Here is a 19,649-nt window from a genome sequence, read left to right on the forward strand (position 1 = left end):
AGTTATGAAAGTTAACAGGACTCAAGTTAAAATTTTTCGTCTTTTACAGTCGTGTTCTTATTTACAAGTACTTTTCTAAGTCAACATTTCATGAATATCTCGTTGAAACTTTTTGCGTGAAATCTGTAAGGTTATTTAGATACATTTTTCTATCGATTTCGGTATTATAATTAGTACAAAAAATTATGAATAATTTCAAAGTTTCAGAAATCTTCCGCGAATAAAAATGTTATAGAAAAAAGTGGTTCTTTAAAAAAGATTCCCAGTTTCTTGAAAAACTAAGATGTTTAAATATGACCTTCCAGATTCCTCACCTTGTAATACACGTATTTTACATCAATGATCGAATGAAATTATTTGATAAAAAATAGAAAACAAAGCAGGTATGTAATGCTGGATCAACAGGATAAATTCGAGTGTTATAATTTATGTATAATGGAAAGTTATTCTTAGTCGTAAATGAAGTCACTTTTTAACATCACTCGCCTTGGTCCCAATCTCACTATAATCATGCACTTATTATTATGAAAACTGTAATGCGGTATGATACATTGTCAATAACATCTTAATCACAGGATACTACACGTTTTCGACTGTAATCATAAAAGTAAAACGAGTTATTACCATGTTTTACTTATTTTAGTTTATAAATATGGACGTTATGTTTACCTTGGGTTTGTGGCTAACTGCACCTGCGGTTTTTGTGCCATTTTCAGTTGCTTGCGGTTTCTTCGCTTTAAACATCTTCGATATTCTACCTGTTAATGGAAATCATTATTCAAAAGTTGTCAATAATTTTCAAAGTTCTGAGGAAGATATTTATTAATCCCCCTTTTCATGAAGATTTACAGGGTGTTTAAAAAAATGCGTACGATGAACTTTGCTTATAAAACGAGACTAAAGAAATTGAAGTTCTTCCATATTGTGTAATTTGATAATCTGTATTATACTTATACTTTTATCTGTATTATATTTTTATTCTACTCGAATGAAAATAAAAATTGAATAATCGAACAGAGGGAAACTTTTGTTGACTTCAGTCAGTTGTACGAATATCTTTTTTGTAACACCCTGTACGATATTTTACATAACTTCTTTGGCCTGATTTCACATGGTCAATTTCGCTACGTGCAAGGTGTTCCAGTAATTGAGGTATGATGAAAAATAAGTTCATCTCATTTACAAAAATTAAAATTTACAAAAGAAAGTTAAGTTTGATCATTTCTTTTTAAATATTTGCAAACTTTTTCAATTAATATAATTTAATTCTATATACTTAAACACATTCAAATTTTAAAATTTGTACATTCTGAAATTCTCAGATTTCTACATTTCCAAATTCATTTTCACCTGTGCAAATTTCTCAATTTGAAAATTTCTAAATGTGTAAATGTATAAGCTTGGAAGTTAAAAAATTTGTCAATCAGAAAGCATGAATCTTTTATCAATTATAAAAATTCTTTCGTACCCGTTTTAGGAGGCGGTGACTGTACAACATCAGCATCATCTTGCGCATTGTCAGCGTTCGTCCTCTCCTCATCAACAATTTTTTCCTTGTCATCCTGCTTATCGATTTCTATTGTATCCTCTGCATCGGCTATCGATCTCCTCGACTTCGAACTTTTGCTTTTCGCCGAGGATTTCATCGAATTCGACTCCTGTTTCTTCGACTCATCCTCCTTTGTTTCTTCCTCCTTATCTAAACTATCTTCTTTCCTCTCTCCGTTTTCCACGTCCTTGTTTTCATTTTCCTTTTCCTTTTCCGATGTTCTCTCATCGGAGCTTGCACTTCCGGGCTTCAGTCTCGGTGGTTTTGGCGGCGGTGTCGCAATCGGAGACATTTGTTTCTCAGTACTTTTTTCCTTGTCACCATCGGTATTCGATTCTGTTTTTTCGTTCATCGCTTCTGATTTTTCATTCTCGTCATTGCTTTGCTTATTATCTGTCTCACTGTCTTTCTCAGTATTTTCCGTGTGATTCTCCTCGTCATTTTTCGACGCTTCGTTTGTCACTTCGTTATTGTTCTCCTTGTTAGTTTGTTCATTGCTTGTTTCAGACGCATTCTCTTTGATATTGTTCTCTGCATCCACCTTCGGCTCCACTTTCTCATTGTCATTTGTTAATTCGTGCTTTTCGTTTTGTTCTTTCGATTCTTGGGATTCTTCTGCGGCCATCGACGCTTCGTCCTGTGCAATTTCCGACTCCATTTTGTCCACTATGGTGTCCGGTGTCTTTTGTGATGCGTTATGCGAAGACTCTTGCGGACTGTCTACTTTTTCGACGTTATTCATGGAATCTCTAGCATTGTCCGTCGTATTTTCTTCGTTATTTGTCTCATTGTCTAATTGTGCTTCTATCATTGGCGGAAGAGCTGGTTTCTCTGGATTTATTTGCGCTTTTACTGTGTCGGTCGTGTTCTCCTCGTGAGGATCTGTATGCAATTTATTTACAGGAAGCTTTAAGGGTGGAAGAGAATTCCTCTTCTGCATGTGTTCCTGTATTGTACACAAAAATTTGTTAACTACGAAATAGTTATGTTCTTCTTTAAGGTATCTAATAACTATTTTAATTTTAAAGTTCCCTGAATATTAATTATAAATATATATCACAAAATGTATTAACATCCATTCTAACAGCACCTATAAACAATGAAATTTTGCGAGTGATGAAAAATTGAATATTTCAATTTAGTTATTCATAACCAACTTATACATTATATAACGCATTACTCGTGTGTAATGTATATGTAATGGTAGAAATATAAAATATAAAACTAGTCTGGGACGATCAATCTTATTTGTCCTTGCATGAAATTTCACTTTTATAGACACGTGGTATTAGAATGGATATAAACTTATTATACTTATTATTATAAACTTATACAAATTATTGTTCATGAAACAATTAACTTTAAATCACCGTTTGTGAAATTTCTCTTGCCGTATGATTTCCTTCCATTTCGCGCCTTTGGCCAAGCAAAATTGTGTGACAGCCACCACATGCCACCTACACGATCAATAAAACAACGATATTTTGAAATCAAAATCAAACATATAGAATATGTACAATATGTGTATGAAACAAATCAGTTATATTTACCTTCGATACAAACAGTTCTTTATATCGTTGAACAAAGGTTAATTCATGAACGTTGTTTTCATTTTCCTCCAACCCCAGTTTTCCGTGTCTTCCATCCCCACACGTGAAAAGCTTTCCAGATTCTGTCATGAAAAATCAGCGTTGTAAAAAGAAAAAAGTCACGATACCAAAATTGCTTTCGTAATTGCTTATAACCAATGTCATTTGCCATTTTACATGTAATATATTACTTATATTAATTAACAATTTATAAAAGTATTATTCAACTACATATATAAAAACAATTAATGAATATTGTAAAAAATTGTGTAATAGTAAGATTCAGTTTAGAACAAGTTGTTGTTCTTCCAAATTTAATTTATAATAACCAATAAAACAAAATTAATATAATAACGAAATGTAATAACAAACAAAGTTTATAACAAACTGTACCAGTAACAATGGCTGTGTGACTTTCTCCACAAGAAATCCGACTGATTGTTTCATTTTGTAACATGCCACGTGACAGAAGTTTTGGAGTGTGAAGTTCTGTGACGTTTGTTCCTAAACCAAGCTGTCCATTCGAATTGCTTCCGGTGCAGTAGATGTTCCCGTTCTCTGTAAGTCACAGAAGAAATTGTAAAAATGTGCTGCGTTTTTAGCGATGGATCTTTCGATATAATCGCCGTAGGTGTATAATGATGCGACTGCAAAAAAGTGTTTCTTCTGAAGGCGAAGAAAATTTCATTGAGTAAAACTTGTAACTACATAACGGAGAAGATATTTTCTTGTGGTAAATGACGATGCTTGCATTTTCTAGTTACTTTCTAGTTTTAAGAATTCGCGGCGTAACACGCAATCTTATTGTTATGTATTATAATAATCAATGATAAATATTTCAGTAACGAATATCATTTAATGACTAGGAAATTATTAAAATTATCGAAATTATTGTAGATGCAAGACTTTTATGATTCAAAGAGCAAATGCAGGTTTACCAGTTACTATATATATAAATAAAAATTTGCAAATTCGTTGCATCATTATTTTGATCGAAAAAAGGGTAATTAGCGCAAGAAAAATTCATTTGAACCCACCCGCTAAAACAACCGTGTGATGACCACCGCATGCTACGTGAACAGCTGGGCTGGGTAATTGCATTTGCTTCGGGGTAATTTGCGTAGAAAAATTGACATCGATTCCCAATTTTCCACTTTCCGACTCACCACAGATGTAAACCAGACCGCTTTCTAAAAATATAATTTCACGTTTCGAACTTGATAACTCGATAATTTATAAGTTTGGGCATTTCGACATTTTTTGACCTGTGAATTTAGGAGTTTGGTGATTTTTGAGACTTAGAAATTTGGGAAATTTGAGAAGTTTAGGAAATTTAGGAAATTTTAGAAATTTGGGAAATTTGTGAAATTTGTGAAATTTGTGAAATTTAGGAAATTCGGGAAACTAGAATTTTAAGAAATTTAGAGTTTGGGGAATTTAAGAAATTTAGAATTTGGGAGATCTGAGAATGTTTATAATACTCTGAAAATTATTACAGTATCAATGGATTATGCCTTATCTACTTACCTGTCAGAAATGCAGAATGATAGTACCCAGCGCTAATTTGTTTGACAGGTTCAGGAATATGGACCTTCGTCGGTTTATTAACCAAACCAGAGACATCCGGGAGACCCAATTGTCCTTCGAGGTTGCTGCCCCATGCAAACACCCCACCGTCGCTGATAAGGGCGAGAGAATGATGAGAACCGGCGGCAAGTTGAAGTATCTTTGACCCAGCCAATCCTGCATCGTACACCAATACTGGAGAACTTGAAGAATCACCTATCGCCGATGTTCCTCGACCTAGTTGGCCTTCTTGATCGCTGCCACAAGCAAAAATCTTTTGCGCTCCTATAACCACATAGTTTTGTACTGTATCGCCGATGCGTTATATCACCAACGTGTTATATAGTCAATGCGTTTTACTCTCGACACATTATATCGATAGAGCGTTGTGTCACTAATGTGTTGTGTTGCCAACGTATTATACAAGGTGTCACAACTAGTGTAGGTCCCTGAAATGGGGGTAGCTGAATGTATTTTATCATTAACGCATGGTATTGTTAAGTGATTATATCACCAACGTGATATGTCGTCAACGAGTCATATTTTCACATATTTTGTTAACAAGGCTTTTACAATTTTTTCGACTCTTATAGCCATCAGTGACAGTGTAATAAAAGTCCACTACCCATCAATATGTATAGTAGAATTTTTTATTAAGAATTATTATTTATTAAAAATGTTCGAATTTTTATTAAGAATGTTCGCTATTATAGCACTTAGAAATTAGAATAAAAACGTTTGAAGGGTACAAAGTTTTTTACCGACACTTAGACGGAATAGTTATTAATGATCCGAGAGATTGTAGAGTGATTAGAGTGCTAAAATTGAAACGGCATTAAAATAATTAGTGGTGAAAAATAAGGTTGACGCGAGAATACACGTTATGAGGACAGATAAAATCTTTGAAGTGAGAAGCGTGATCGGGGACATGCTTAAAATGTAACCGATGATTTTCCTGCTTCAAAAGTAACGTTATCCGATCTGGAATCTTATCGTTCGAAATGTTTTGGTATTCAAGCTACGAATTCGCAAACACGACTAGGTTATAGACATTTACGAAAGTGCCTGTAATAAATCAAACGTTATCATAAATTTAACGGTGGCACTTCAAAAGAATAGAAGCAGAAATATGGAAATTTATTTTTGTGATTTGGACAAATCCTACGAACAGCCTTTTCTTTGGACGACAGAAAATATATCGATCGTAGGATTTATTTATAAGGTACGAGTTGAATGAACGACGCGATAACAAGGTTCTTGTAACATTATGCTAATTACGTGACTGTATTTAAGATGGTTTTTCGATATATATGGAATAAATGAAGGATTACCTGTGGAAATTAGTGTGTGTGCGCGCCCACATGCGACATGTGTGACCTTTTCCGGCTTCAGCACTGAAAATTAATAGGTTCTATGAGAACGCATAGCAGAACGTGATGGGCATGAATTTGTTCTTAGTCAAATGGAGTCAAATAGAAGTACAAGAAAATAAATATCAGGTTATTTTATAATTAACACGTTCCGTGCCACGTGTACCACCGGTGGTACACGGTAAACTTGATCGTCAGGCCACGTGTACCACCGGTGGTACACACAGTCATATTTATTCAATGCGTTGAAAACATATATTTTATTACAAATATAATTCTGTAAACTATATTTCTACCTAAAAAATGAAGTATTATACAAGATGCAGTATAGAACAAAAGAAAAAAAGAATTACTTATGTATTGAGGATGTAATGAAATATTGTGTGATAATATATTAATCTTTAGTCAAAATATTAAATGTCCTGAACGACAAGTCAGGCAAAAATGGCTTGGCACGGAACGTGTTAAAGGATTAATACTAAACCTACCAGTGTGTAATACACGTTTACTCACTTACATTAAAAATAAATAAGCAAATGATAAAATATAAATTAATATACATGTTAATTCTTCACCTTCATGAAGATTAGCAAAGATTCTAAAGAAATTGTCTTAATAAATTTTGTAAGTAAAAATGAAAAACTTGTAAGAGAGTCATTTGACCTTACTGGTAGCTTTAGCGTTAAAATAACGACATACAATTTTAGCAAACAATGGTTAATGTTTTTACAACTAATCAGGATAATCATTTCTTTTAATTAGGTATAACTAGGTATGTCTGAAAACGAAATTACTATGGAATAACTTAAAATCATCTTACTTAAAATAATTCAACGACGAAGAAATCTTTTAATAAAATTGAATTTCTAATTTGAAATTCTTCACATTTTTTTTTGGTAAATGTAAGAAATTCTTATAGATTAAGATTCTTAAAGAAGTAAAATTGTAAGAATATGAACCTTTTACGCAAGACGGTTTACTAATGTGGTTTCTATGGCCCAGACCGAGCTGACCCCAATCATTGCTTCCAAAGACGAACAGTCTACCGCTTTCTGAAAGCAATAAAAATGATATTTTCCTAAACTATAAATTCATCCTTTATTACTATTTATTTTACTAAAAATATTTTACGCAATATTTCAAAACTCTGATATTTCATCAGCTGTTAAAAATGTATATCCACGTTTACAGAATTTATAAAAAAATATTAAACTGCATTTAAAAGTGTACAAATTCAAGTGTATCAAATACACACAATTATTTTATACTGAACTCAGAATTTTTACTGAGAAATAAATATCTAGAAACTTAATATTTTTAATTGCACATAGATAATTCACTAAATAGGTAATAAGATAAATGATAAAGGAACATTACTTGTACATTAAAAATCGATATAATATATGGCCTGCATGTCATCAGGTCATTTCAAAAGTCCTTGTTTATTTTTATATTCCAAAGACTGTCACCTTGTTTCTGTATTTAGTAATTATTTCAGTCTTCAACGTGCATCTATAACGAATAATTAAAATTTTTTATCGAGAACAACGTGAACGAGGTGTACATAAAGTATTTCCTTCATGAATATAACAAAGGTGCAAATGCAAATTAGGCCATTGAAAACACGAATCCATATATGAAATCTGAATTTTGAGGAAGAACCTTCGAACATTTTTATCTCAAAATGAAAAAGGTAAAAATAAAGAAGAGAAGTCGTACAAAAAAAATACATTTATTTATTTATATTTATGTAGTTTTCATTCTAAAATAGTTAAACTCTTGTGAAACGACCTGATTTGTTTCTAAGCTACGTGATTAAGGATTTACAGTAGTTTAGTGTTAAAATTGCAGGAATCGAGAATTCTGTGAAATATGCGGTTGTCAAAGTGTTAATAAACGCTTATATGACTCACTGGAACAAATAATACCGACAAAATATTCCATTCAAGGAAAAAGAAAGCTCATACTGTTCATATATAATAGTTTCTGGAACTGTTGATAATAACAATATGTCCACCCTGCTCGTATAGTTATGTATGTTTCGTGCTAGAACATTGCGTGGTCATATCGATTTACCGGACAGTGGCTATCCTCTGTGAAAGCATAGGTCGACTATAATTTCTTCGCGAATCGTGATACAGAAGCTGTAAATCATGTGGGATTCGATCCGTGCTGTTTTGCACAGAAATTGACGGATCGAGCAACGTTTAACTTCATGAATTATTCACGAAAAATTTGTCAACGGATTCGTGTCTTTCGGCTAAATTAGAACTCGAAGCTTGTTCGATGTTAATATGATCAAACATTGACTGAACCGAATTTCCGAATTAATAACTGCTGAATTTGTAGATTTTCAAGTTTTGAAATTTGTAAGATTAGGAAGTTTCAAATTTCCAAATTTTCAAATTTCCAAATTCCCAAATTTCCACTTTCCCAAATTCCTGATCTCCCAAATTTCCAAACTTCAGGATTTCCAAATTTTAAAATTTCCAAACTTGGAAGTACCAAATTTCCTAGTCCCAAGTTCCCAAATTCCCAAATTCCCAAATGCCCAAATTCCCAAATTTCCAAATCCCCATATTCTCAAATTCCCAAATTCTCAAATCCCCAATTTCTCAAATCCCCAATTTCTCAAATCCCCATATTCTCAAATTTCCAAATTCTCAAATCCCCAATTTCTCAAATCCCCTATTTCTCAAATCCCCAAATTCTCAAATCCCCAAATTCCCAAATTCCCAAATCCCCAAATTCCCAAATCCCCAAATTCTCAAATTCCCAAAGTCCCAAGTTCCCAAGTCCCCAAGTTCCCAAATGCCCAAATGCTCAAATTCCCAAATTCCTCAATTCCCAAATTCCCAAATCCCCAAATTCCCAAATCCCAAAATCCCCAAATTCCCAAATCCCAAAATCCCCAAATCCCCAAATTCCCAAATCCCCAAATTCTCAAATTACTTAATTCCCAAATTTCCAAATTTTCATAAATTCTCACATCTTCTAGAGGAATATAAAAAGATATTACTTTGAATTAATCTCGCGATATTTTGTCGGTATAAAAATGTTGCAAAATAAACGAAGAGGAAGGTATCATGAAATTACGTTGTTCGTTGCCTTTTTATTGACAATAATTATAATGTGGTGCCGTATTTTTAGAGTCTATAAATCACGACATTATCGTAGCTATCGCAACTAAACCTTGTGATATGCGCGAGGCTAAAATGAACCCTGTAAATATTGCCCTGAAGGTAAAAATAAGCTAAAGCTTTAATAGGTGTAATTCTACAGAGATTATACAAAAGCGAGAAGTGAAACAAGAAATACTTTTGGGAGATGTTTGTTTTATAAAGAAAATCAGGTGTTCCAGAAAATCATATTACATCTTCGATATTTCTCTGCTAGGTAAATTCTTGTATTATTTTCTTAAAGCTACTAGATATTATTAGAAACTTTTCTTGCTTTAAATTATATTATATGAAAACATTATAATTTGTAAGAGACATTGTAATTCTAATTTAAAATTCTAGACGAAGGCATCTCTTTTAACGGGTGGCTTGCAAAGGGAGAAAGGAAAATACAATCTTGTTTCTTTCAAAGTATGACAAAGATTATTTTCTACTTAGAGAAAGTTTCTCTGCCGCTTTTAATTAAGTTCATTTCTGTGACAGTGATTTTTGTAATTTCCTGTCATGACCCAAAAGCCCCTGCCGCAGGAAAATATCAGAATTCTACATTCATAATTCTGCAAGTTCTACTACCCTTTGTTGTAACCATGAAATTATAGGATGTTCGCACGAGAACTGTGATACAAACACTTAAAATGCACAACCGCGTGTGACATCATTGAAACATCTACAGTCATTCATGTGTACACTTATTGATTTCCTTTAGAATCAAGAACAGTCGTGTACAAATCGATTGGGCAACGCATCAGATGTTAACTTAACGTTTAGTGTGTTCTGCGAAAGCGTTTATAGACAACTGATATTATCTTGGGTGTAAAACCGAGCTGAATCGAGTCGTTTTGATTAAAAATTAACGAGGAACGTGTAGGGCGTCACAAAAATCAAGGTACAAGCGGTAGAGTCATACAAAAATCTTTCAAAGAAATGATTTCCTTTTCGACTATTTTTTTTGTAGCCTCTCATCTGTTGTGTGACAATTTTTGGGATACACTATAATTATATTTCATGGAAAGTATGATTATTAACAATGATACGTGGCGTAATCGATTCGTAGAACCACTTCATAATTCTTTCGATATTCCTTTGCATAAACTTTTACAAGTATTATTCAGCTAAAATATTTGTCTTATGTATTGTTCATATTACTGTCCGACACGTATCAGAAATGTGGATCATAATTGATCTCATTCGACAGTAAATTTGAACAAATACAAGTTTGACCAAAGTACAGTTGTGTGACAAATACTGCAAAGCAATAAAATTAACAAATTAATTACTGCTTTTAATTGGTCAATTAATTAAACTACATACAATGGACAATTAAGGTAACATTTACAGTTTGCGTACACTCTCTCCCAACACTCTTGTTAAATAGAAACAATTTCTCTTGCCCACATTTGAAGAGAATATACGATATTCACTCTTCTAATTAATGATTGCTCTATGGTTATTAAGTTTTCCATAATATTTGCACTTTACTTACGACAAATCACAGCGGAATGCTCGTCGCCGCATGTGATGGAGACAACAGGATCTTTTCGGATGAAGAAATGTGAGGCAATGTTGTCTGCGAATCTGCTTCGGCCAACCGTAAACACCGCACCCGATTCTGTAAAATAACGTAAATAATTTATATACTTAACGTTAAGCACCCTTAGTATTAACTTAACGCTCAACATTAACGTTAAGCACCCTTAGTATTAACTTAACGCTCAACATTAACTGTAGTACCCTTAAGCACACTAACATCCGCCATATTTGTCTCAGCGCCCACCATGTAGTAGGTTTCTCCTCCAATAATATGTGGTTTAAACATCACATATTTAAATATCTAATAATATGTTTAGTTAAGAAATAATTTCTTCTTTAAAGAAACTTAAAAATTGCAGTAAAGATTTCTAAAATGTGAAAGCTGATTCAAATAGAAACATCGTATCAGAAACGTGTACGTGTAATGATTAATTCATACTTTAAAGGAATCACAAACACGTTTTCCTTCTAGATGAACGAACAATTTCGTTTCTATTCTTATTTTACGAACAAGCTTCGCCGAACGGATCATTTTAATCTCTCGTGCACCGAGCTCTTAGCTTTCCAGACACGACTCGCCAAAAGCAAATTTAGATTCAAGTTATTGCCATAATGGCTCGTTTATCTATGATCAAGTTAAGGAAGGGTTGTTATTTGAATTTTAAATGACCATTTAAAGTTGTTATTGGCTCTGCCGCTCGTATCCAGTCATTTTTACCGAATTGCAAAGGGACCGTGCGTAGGGACTCAAGGATTTTGTTCCTCAATATTTATGTCGCTTCTCCTTAATCGCGCAAACGCCATTTCGTGTCAGATATAAAAAGACGAAACGCAGATTCGTTCTTTGATAACACGTTATCGCGTTAAACCCCTTGAATAAATCATTGAAAATTTAGCGCTTTCGCGTTTTTTCGCTAACCGGTATTGCGAGATGTTAGATACGTTACTGTTCAACTTAAGAAACGATGAAAAGGTAATCTATGTCCATCGCAGTGAATAATTACTGTTAAAGGACGATGTTATCGGTGCTACGAACAAAGTGGAGCCGTGAAATGCGACCTTCGAGCAAAAATTGCATATTGAGGTAAAATGTAGGCTTCCTTTAATTACGAGTGAAACCGATGAAGGGTGAAGGTGCTAGAGGGCGCCATGTGCAGTGACAAAATGTCGGAGGATACAAATTTTCAATTTAATTGTAATTTAATTTAAAATTAGAAATCCTAAAAAATTTACAAATATTAAAATTTACATATATGTAAAAAATTTGAACGTGTCCCAGTTTTACTAGACAAAGAAAACTTGCATTCGAGTGTACATACTGAACTTGATCGTAGCTCTAATAACAGATCCACAAGCAGAAACATGATTGCATGGCTTTGAAAGCCACAATCATGTCTCTGCACAGTGAATGAATGTTTAAGAACACATTCGATGATCATGAACATCGCGCAGGGGCTAGAAACCCACGTTAATCAAAGGGGGATGAAAACGTGACTTAATCGTCGAAATGACTAAATCATTGCCGGAGACAAGCTTAGCCGTTTCACCATTGAACGATAATTTTAGTTTCTCGTTTGCAAAGGTCAGTGATGCAGCAACACCGTGTAAATCCTTCGTGGCACTTACGTTTATGTTCTTCTTATCAAAAGTTCAAACGTCCTCCCTTTGCATAATTCATCACACATTCATCTTTCGAGCTGAACGTGTTGTTCTTTATCTACGATGACTTTAATTGCCAATTACGGCATCAGACTACGTTTCGAGGGCTGCACTCGCGAAAATTTACGCATACGGAAAAAACCTTGAACGAGTAACAAAACGATGAATAAGTTAAGCTCTAGGTCAGCACATTTGTTACAGAAACTTTCTTAACATTTAAAAGACGGAAAACGGGTCATGGATTTTCATTGAAAATAGCTGTTGGATCAATCGGGCTATTGTACCTGTTACATGTTCGTTTCTATTCAGCGAGAAAATTGACGATCCTTTGTGAGTTTTAATTTTGGACACTTATTATGCAATTGTGATATGATATGACATGTACATCATTTTGCGAGTGAAAATTAATTTTTCAACGACAGTATTAAAGTGAATAAATGACTCAAATTAATTGTTTCTGTGCTTGACAATTCTTCGGTAGTCTACCTGATAATTACAGTGAATATGCGCTAGCTAGATATCGATTTCGATTTTCTTCCCCCGGATAATCTTTGTTCAATTTGCACAGTTTGGCTAACAAGCCTTCCTTACACATTTTCAATGCTATTCAAGGGAATGTGTCAGCAACAACTTTTATCCAAAAGTCATCAAATTAGAGCAATGCAAAATTTGAAAAAATTGACCGGGAGCTAAAAAGGTCAGAAATGAACGTAAAAAGTTGCATTTTAAATGTAAAGCAAAAGTGCAATACTAATTAAGCTGGAGTTACAACATTTTAAATTGGAGTCATAGGTCAACAGGTCGCTGAGATAGATCATTAAAACTTTGACTTGCAAATAGTATGAAATTAAAATAAAAGGAATTAACGTGAAACTAACATTTTTTTATGTATTTTGTTGTAAATAATTGATATCAAAGGTTCGTTTAAAAGCATTGTCATATATGGCTGTATTTAATAGATAGGTGTGATGGGTTCGCTAGTATTTATTAAACTTGTGGAATATGTGGAATATGTCCCTGTTTCGAAACGCGACATGCAAGATGGTAAATTCACTGTGCCGATAACATCGATGCGCTCATTTTCTAGTCGTTGCAACTGCGTCAGGTCGTTAACCCGGGGATGCATGGTTTAACAGTCATGAAAACGGATCAAAATATATGCGCCTTCCAATCGGATCAATTGCAATATTTAATTCAATGTCCCGTGAGCAGCTAATCGAATTTTGCAACATGGACACTCTGTCGCGATAACGATACTACTGTGACGACTCGTATCTCGATAATTTTTCAAATCTGACTGTATAATTCGGACTCTCAAAATTTGGGAAAAACATAGCGAAGTCTTTAGAGATATTTACACAAAATTACTCTTATTGACGAATGAAAATAAATATGACTGCACATGCCAAAACTTCTCAGTGGAATATCTTGTTTCTCAAAATTATTTATTGTTGTCAGTTGGCAAAATATTGTTCAGGGTTATCAAGCTCTTTATCTTCACTACTATATTTTTGAATCGTATATCACATCAAAAGAAAAAAGGAGTTGTTTTATCGTAAACTGCTCAGGCTAGTGGTTATTAATTCTACCATAATTATTATTCATACTGTCAGTTAAGCTATTATTATACTTTTAATGATTTCGTCTCACGTTCTTATAGAGACGTTAGTTGCGTGTTACATTTCAGTTCAAATATTTATCTTTCATAAGATAAGGTCTTGCGAAGTAAAGAACGTTTCTTTACTATTTTCAATAATTTATAATAGGGTGGGGGTTTAATTTGCATTCTCAAGAAAGGTTCGGACCGCCTTGATCTTTAAGTAATTACGTCAATGGTGACAGTACATGCAAATCACATTTGTGCACGATAAAAAATAAGAAAGAACGTTTTGAATTTTTGATAGAAATCTAATGTGTTATCTCAATGTTAGCTGAGTTCATAAATGGTTAACTAATAAGTGTGTTGTAATTGTGTTTCTGCATAGTGTATAAGGAGCAGCAATTTTATAACAACAAAAAAATTCCATTGCTTGCATCTACGTCTAAAAATATCGTAACAAACTACGCGATTGAGAATAGTAGGTGCTGTAAAGACGTGTAAAGCAATGTACATAGAATTTGTGTTATAGTTTGTGAGAAAATATCGAGAGAAATGTCACTTTCTTTTCTAGTTCCATTAAAAGTGATTTCTGATTTGAAACATTTCGCGCTTGAAGATTTTATACAAGGTTAAGTTAATTTGCAAAATTCTTGATTTAAAAGTTTGGGAATTTTTAATTTTTTAAATATCTGAATTTGAAAACTTGAAAGTTCCAAAATTTTAAAAATTGAAACTTGTAATTTGTAAATTTGTCCATTTTGGTCCATTTGCCAATTTATTAGTTTAGAAATCTGTAAATTTGTTCATTCATCAATTTAAGGATTCCTAAGTTTGAAAATTTAAAAAGGAGAAGAAAATGAAAAATTAGGGGGTTGAAAAAAAATAAATGGGACTTATTTCTGCATTAATGAATCAATCTTGTAATGACAAAGTATTCGACACATAATGCAAATAGATACATGAATATAACATTCTGCAATAGTTTATTTCTCTTTTACACAACTAGGTGAAGTTTTATAACTGACTCGTGCCGAAGAACAATTTTCTTGCTACGCATACAGCGACCCCCATTACCGTAAAAACACCAGGAATGAATATAATTACAGATAAATCTATTTTACTCCATCTGCGTAACGTTTGTGCATAACGGATTCATGCTATGTATTTCGTGTGGTAATATATCAGACGCGTGCTCCCATTGTTCTATATTTAAACTGACAGAAACAAAAACGATTTTGCCACTCGTTGAATGCGATATAAACGTTTTATAAAAACTCGCCATGTTTTGCATAATTTACAACTCGTTAAATAAAAAGTACTTATACTCTAATACACTGTATTACACATCTACTGTTTTTTAAACTTTATGCCACAACTATTAAATCTTAGATCGAAAAAATCACTGAGTTGCTACGTATTTGTTTTAGAAAATTGCACACGTGCAAATAAATTTATACACAGAACACTATATTATCGATCTGAAATCACAATTCTCTGAAAACAAAGTATACAAACATTAAACTTGAAACATACAACTAAATATGTCATGTAATTGTACAACATTGTGAAATAAATAAAATAAAGAAATATTTGAACGATTGTTACAATAGTTACAAAGTCTACATTTGTAATTCCAATAAATTTTAAAACGTTTGATATCTCAAAAGCATCTGAAACTTTTACACAAAATATGATATGCGCTTTCATTTGTAATTTTCGCCCGATACTTTTATTTAGTCATTCAATTATTTTAGAACTGAAAAATATTAAGTTATTAATTAATCAAATGTATCGCAATCATATCAAGTCTCACGCCGGTGTACCGGCACCGTATAAGAAGAAGAACAGCATCCGTATAAGAAAAGAGCTCAATAAAGCATCATCGTTGCCAAAAAAAGAGAGTGTATAATACATAAATGGTGAAATTTCGCGAAAAATTTACCGGGTATCGCTTCCAGGTCTGACAAGCCCATGCTTACACCTTGCGCCACGTAACTTGCCGTCGACTAACTGCCGGTCAAGCATGGCTATCATGGTGGTAACTTAAACTGAACGTTGCCTGGCAACTGGAAATCAATTTCTAATGGCAACCACACGTCGGACTTGTGTGTTCCGACGATAAGAACAGGTTGCAACCAACAGTGTGTTTTCGTGCGGAAATTTAAAAACAACACGAAGCACGTTGTCTTTGGGTTCTCTCGCGTGCCACCGCTTCCGGTTGTCATCCAATATTCAACATTGTTGCATCGATGCACTCGTGATACCGAACAATGGCCAACGTGGTAGGCTCCCCTCGGGAAAACACCGATGTAGGGGAAAGAGATCCTACCACCGGTTTTAACTAGTTTATTAAAGGAAAAGTGGACATCTATTTGGTAAATGAAATGTTTGAAAAAATAAAGAAATTTTCTAATTTTCGAGTTCACTTGATTTTTTAAATCTGTGGTAAAATATGGGTTTTCTCTGTATTCATTCTTGTAATTAATAGAAGGAAGGTTATACTTTAGCTGATTAAATCTTTATTTCTACGTAATAGAAAAAATAGGAATATCGTGTTATCAACTGACTAGTTACTATATGAGGAAATAAAATAATGATAAATTATAAAGAAAATAGAACAATGAAGCGTTAAGCTTGGAATTTTGTTAAGATGAATGCATAGCAGTTGAGGTGCGAAGGGATGAATGTGAGATATATCGATATGAAATGTCCCGCATTCATTGCACGCCCTTTTGTGGGCTTACGGATAGTAGATGGCTTTTCCGAGTGATAAAGGATGGACGAAAATGGTGGTTCTATTTCTTGTAGAAGGCTGGAAAAGATAGGCGCTAAATTTGTGAAATTGATTCTTCCTTCTTCGAAGCTGAGAGATATTTCTCTGCAGGAGCATTCCGATAAGTCTTTTTCGAAATTTGAATGGTGGCATTTGAAAAATATATAGCGTTTAATTAAAGACTTACATAATAAAGTTGAATATTTTTGAAAATGAAAACTGAATAAAAATCAAGATCAGAAAGATAAAAATTATCGATCACAATACTTAATTTCATTTATTTTTTAAATATCAATATTTTTTGTATTAATTTCGTATATTAATGTTCCTACTTTCAACTACTGAAGATATCGTGACTGAAGAAAAATAATAAAAGAACAAAATCAGTAAAAAATAAAAATTTATTAACTTTTAATTTACAATGTTCATACATTGAAATGAAAGTTAGAGGCTATAAAAAAAATCGTAGAAATTACTTTCATTAATGAAAACATTTAATGCTATTTTTATTAAATTATCGAAATTCTTCGCTGCATTAATCTGTTGCAGAATTTGCGCCAGACAGAATGTTTAAAAATACAAATCTAAACAAATATTGATTAAAGTATGCTTTATCGACAAAAGTGTAAGGGGTTTCAAAAGTTCGCGCAGAGTGCACGAGCGTCGCAACGTGCAACAACGCGTGTAAAGTGTTGCTGTCAAATTCGAGAAACAAGTGTTTATTTTTTCTCAAATTTTATTTTTAACAATAAATATATGTCTAATTCCTGTTGAATATATCGCGGAGAATAAATACAGTTATAAACGGTTCGTATGATAACAACTTTATCTCTTATACCAGATCGTATTCTAACCTATATCGAAACGTTTATGCACACGAAACCAGCGTTTTTATCGATTTTAATGATATTTACGCTGATGAAAATCGTAATAATGTTAAGTGACAAATAGGCGAAATTGCACATAATTTTGTATATAAAATTTATAAAGATAATAACGTTCATGGATTATAAAATATTAATTTTCTTCATCACAATATACATAACCTTTATCATTGCTTGATCGAATTGTATTACGTCATTCTTATTTTCTAGACTTTTATTTTGTAAAATGTTATTTACTTGCGACACTTATTTCTTTGCAATAGATTTAATATAACTTAACTGCTATCCTGGCTATTCTTTTCATTTGTACTTAAAATCATATATAACACTGGAAAGGTTAGGATAATATCCTTAATATCAACAAAGTAATCAAAATATGACTAACTGTTCACCTTAGTGTTGATTTATAACAGGTTGTTCTTTTGTTACTTATAATAATATACTAATACGTGCCAAGGGACTTAAAATTGGCAGGAGTTCAACTTCAGTTATTTCAATTAATATTATGTAATTGTATGTTACAGGTTCTACATAGAGTTCGCTGAAACTATTATCGAATCAAAAATTATTGACAATCAAAATGGCTGATTGTCAGGAAACACAGAAAACTGATGATCCCATGAAGCACTATGAATTCGATGGTCAGTCTTATATATACAAAGATCCAGCAAGTAATATAACATATAAGTTTGATCAAGAGAAGAACGAGTGGGTGGAGAAAAAAGATGAAGAGAAAAAGGAAAATGATTCGAGTGCCAATGAAGCCAAACCGCAGGAAGGTGTATTTGGTTTCGAAAATGATACTCACACGTACACTGATCCTAATGATGGCAGTGTATACTTTTGGGATAAGGAGAAGAATGCCTGGTTCCCAAAGGTGAGGTGTGTTTTTTTTATTTGTTTTGAGTTTTTACCACAAGACATCATTCATAAACTGTGTAAGTTTATGCAATTGTTACATGTACGATGGTATAAAATATATATATGAACCATATGATGAAAATAATTAAATAAAAACATATATTTGCATAAAGATTCACAGTATATATTTTTGTATATCGTATGAATTTCTTACTCACATTTATAAATGACCATGCTCCAGGTGGATGATGATTTCATGGCAAGATATCAGATGAGTTATGGATTTACCGATTCAAGCGCGGGAGAAACAAAACCTGCACCAGAGCCTGAAGTTAAAACAAAGGTAGAAAAAGAGAAAAAGAAGGTAGAAGCAAAGAGGAAAGCACAAGATCCACCGACTTGGTTCGAAGTGGACGAGGCACATAACACTGCTATTTATGTGTCTGGTCTACCATTAGACATTACCCTGGACGAACTCACAGAATTGTTCAACAAATGTGGTCTTATCGCTCGAGACGAGAAAGGAAAGGACAAAATCAAGTTGTACAGGGATTCAAATGGACAACCAAAGGGTGATGCTCTTTGTATCTACATAAAGGTAAGTGATTCAAAACATTTATTAATTTTACAAATTTTTTAACAGCTATACGATGTAGTTTCTGTATCAAATTTAATATCAAGTTTGAAGGTAACTTAAAAAAAATTTTTAAGTGAAGTAAAATGTAGATAAAATCTACATTGTATAGCAGAGAACATACATTTAGAGAAAGTACATTTTTTGACAATTATTTGACATACTGTTTTTATTGATGCAATATACATTATGTTAAATACAGAAGAAAAATTTTGATGATATATTGTTGTATTTACAAACAAAACGATGCTAAATGCTGAATCGATATTGATGGTATATTTTAATACAACACAGTTCAGTTGTAAATAAAATCCGTGCATTTTAGATGATATTACACACATATTAATTTCTAAATTCGAGTATTATGATCTACTTAAATACAGATATTTAAAGCACATCGTGCTATTATTCAGAAACATTTGGCTTACAGTAAACATTGTAGTCTTATCAACTTA

The 19,649-nt window shown here is 32.9% G+C and overlaps 2 protein-coding genes across 4 annotated transcripts in view; one reads left to right on the forward strand and one right to left on the reverse strand.

The window, feature by feature from the left end:
* Window positions 1-9: 9 nt before the first annotated feature.
* On the reverse strand, window positions 10-16,065 carry LOC100882108 (uncharacterized). 2 transcript variants are annotated; one of them, XM_012280682.2, is made up of 12 exons: window positions 15,985-16,065; window positions 10,737-10,862; window positions 7,034-7,126; window positions 6,036-6,098; window positions 4,666-4,989; window positions 4,176-4,328; window positions 3,532-3,696; window positions 3,100-3,221; window positions 2,920-3,006; window positions 1,469-2,495; window positions 670-758; window positions 10-593 (listed from the first exon to the last, which is right to left on the reverse strand). In XM_012280682.2, exons 1-12 carry the CDS (start codon window positions 16,013-16,015, stop codon window positions 570-572), a joined length of 2,304 nt encoding a protein of 767 aa, XP_012136072.2. In that variant the 5' UTR covers window positions 16,016-16,065; the 3' UTR covers window positions 10-569. The 2 variants fall into 2 exon arrangements, with proteins under 2 accessions (XP_012136072.2, XP_076385046.1); XM_076528931.1 differs by having other exon boundaries at window positions 10-758.
* A 1,381-nt stretch (window positions 16,066-17,446) lies between these two features.
* The window catches only part of barc (RRM1_TatSF1_like and RRM2_TatSF1_like domain-containing protein barc), a 71,440-nt gene continuing 69,237 nt past the window's right edge, over window positions 17,447-19,649 (forward strand). Inside the window, exons 1-3 of one of the 2 annotated variants that reach the window (XM_012280678.2) lie at window positions 17,447-17,622; window positions 18,224-18,576; window positions 18,802-19,158. In XM_012280678.2, the coding sequence (XP_012136068.1) occupies window positions 18,280-18,576; window positions 18,802-19,158 (654 nt within the window). In that variant the 5' untranslated portion in view covers window positions 17,447-17,622; window positions 18,224-18,279. The remainder of the gene's footprint in view (window positions 17,623-18,223; window positions 18,577-18,801; window positions 19,159-19,649) is intronic. The other variant, XM_012280677.2, reaches the window with a different exon arrangement.

The sequence above is a fragment of the Megachile rotundata genome, chromosome 1 (genome assembly GCF_050947335.1).
Source record: "Megachile rotundata isolate GNS110a chromosome 1, iyMegRotu1, whole genome shotgun sequence".
In the NCBI taxonomy this organism is placed as follows: domain Eukaryota; kingdom Metazoa; phylum Arthropoda; class Insecta; order Hymenoptera; family Megachilidae; genus Megachile; species Megachile rotundata.

Coding starts and splice junctions, on each gene's coding strand:
- LOC100882108 (XM_076528931.1), bottom strand. CDS start 16,015: ATGGGCTTGTCAGACCTGGAAGCGATACCCG. Junction 10,863..15,984: donor AGACCTGGAAGCGATACCCG/GTAAATTTTTCG, acceptor GTTATTTTACAG/AATCGGGTGCGGTGTTTACG. Junction 4,329..4,665: donor TCATTCTGCATTTCTGACAG/GTAAGTAGATAA, acceptor TTATATTTTTAG/AAAGCGGTCTGGTTTACATC.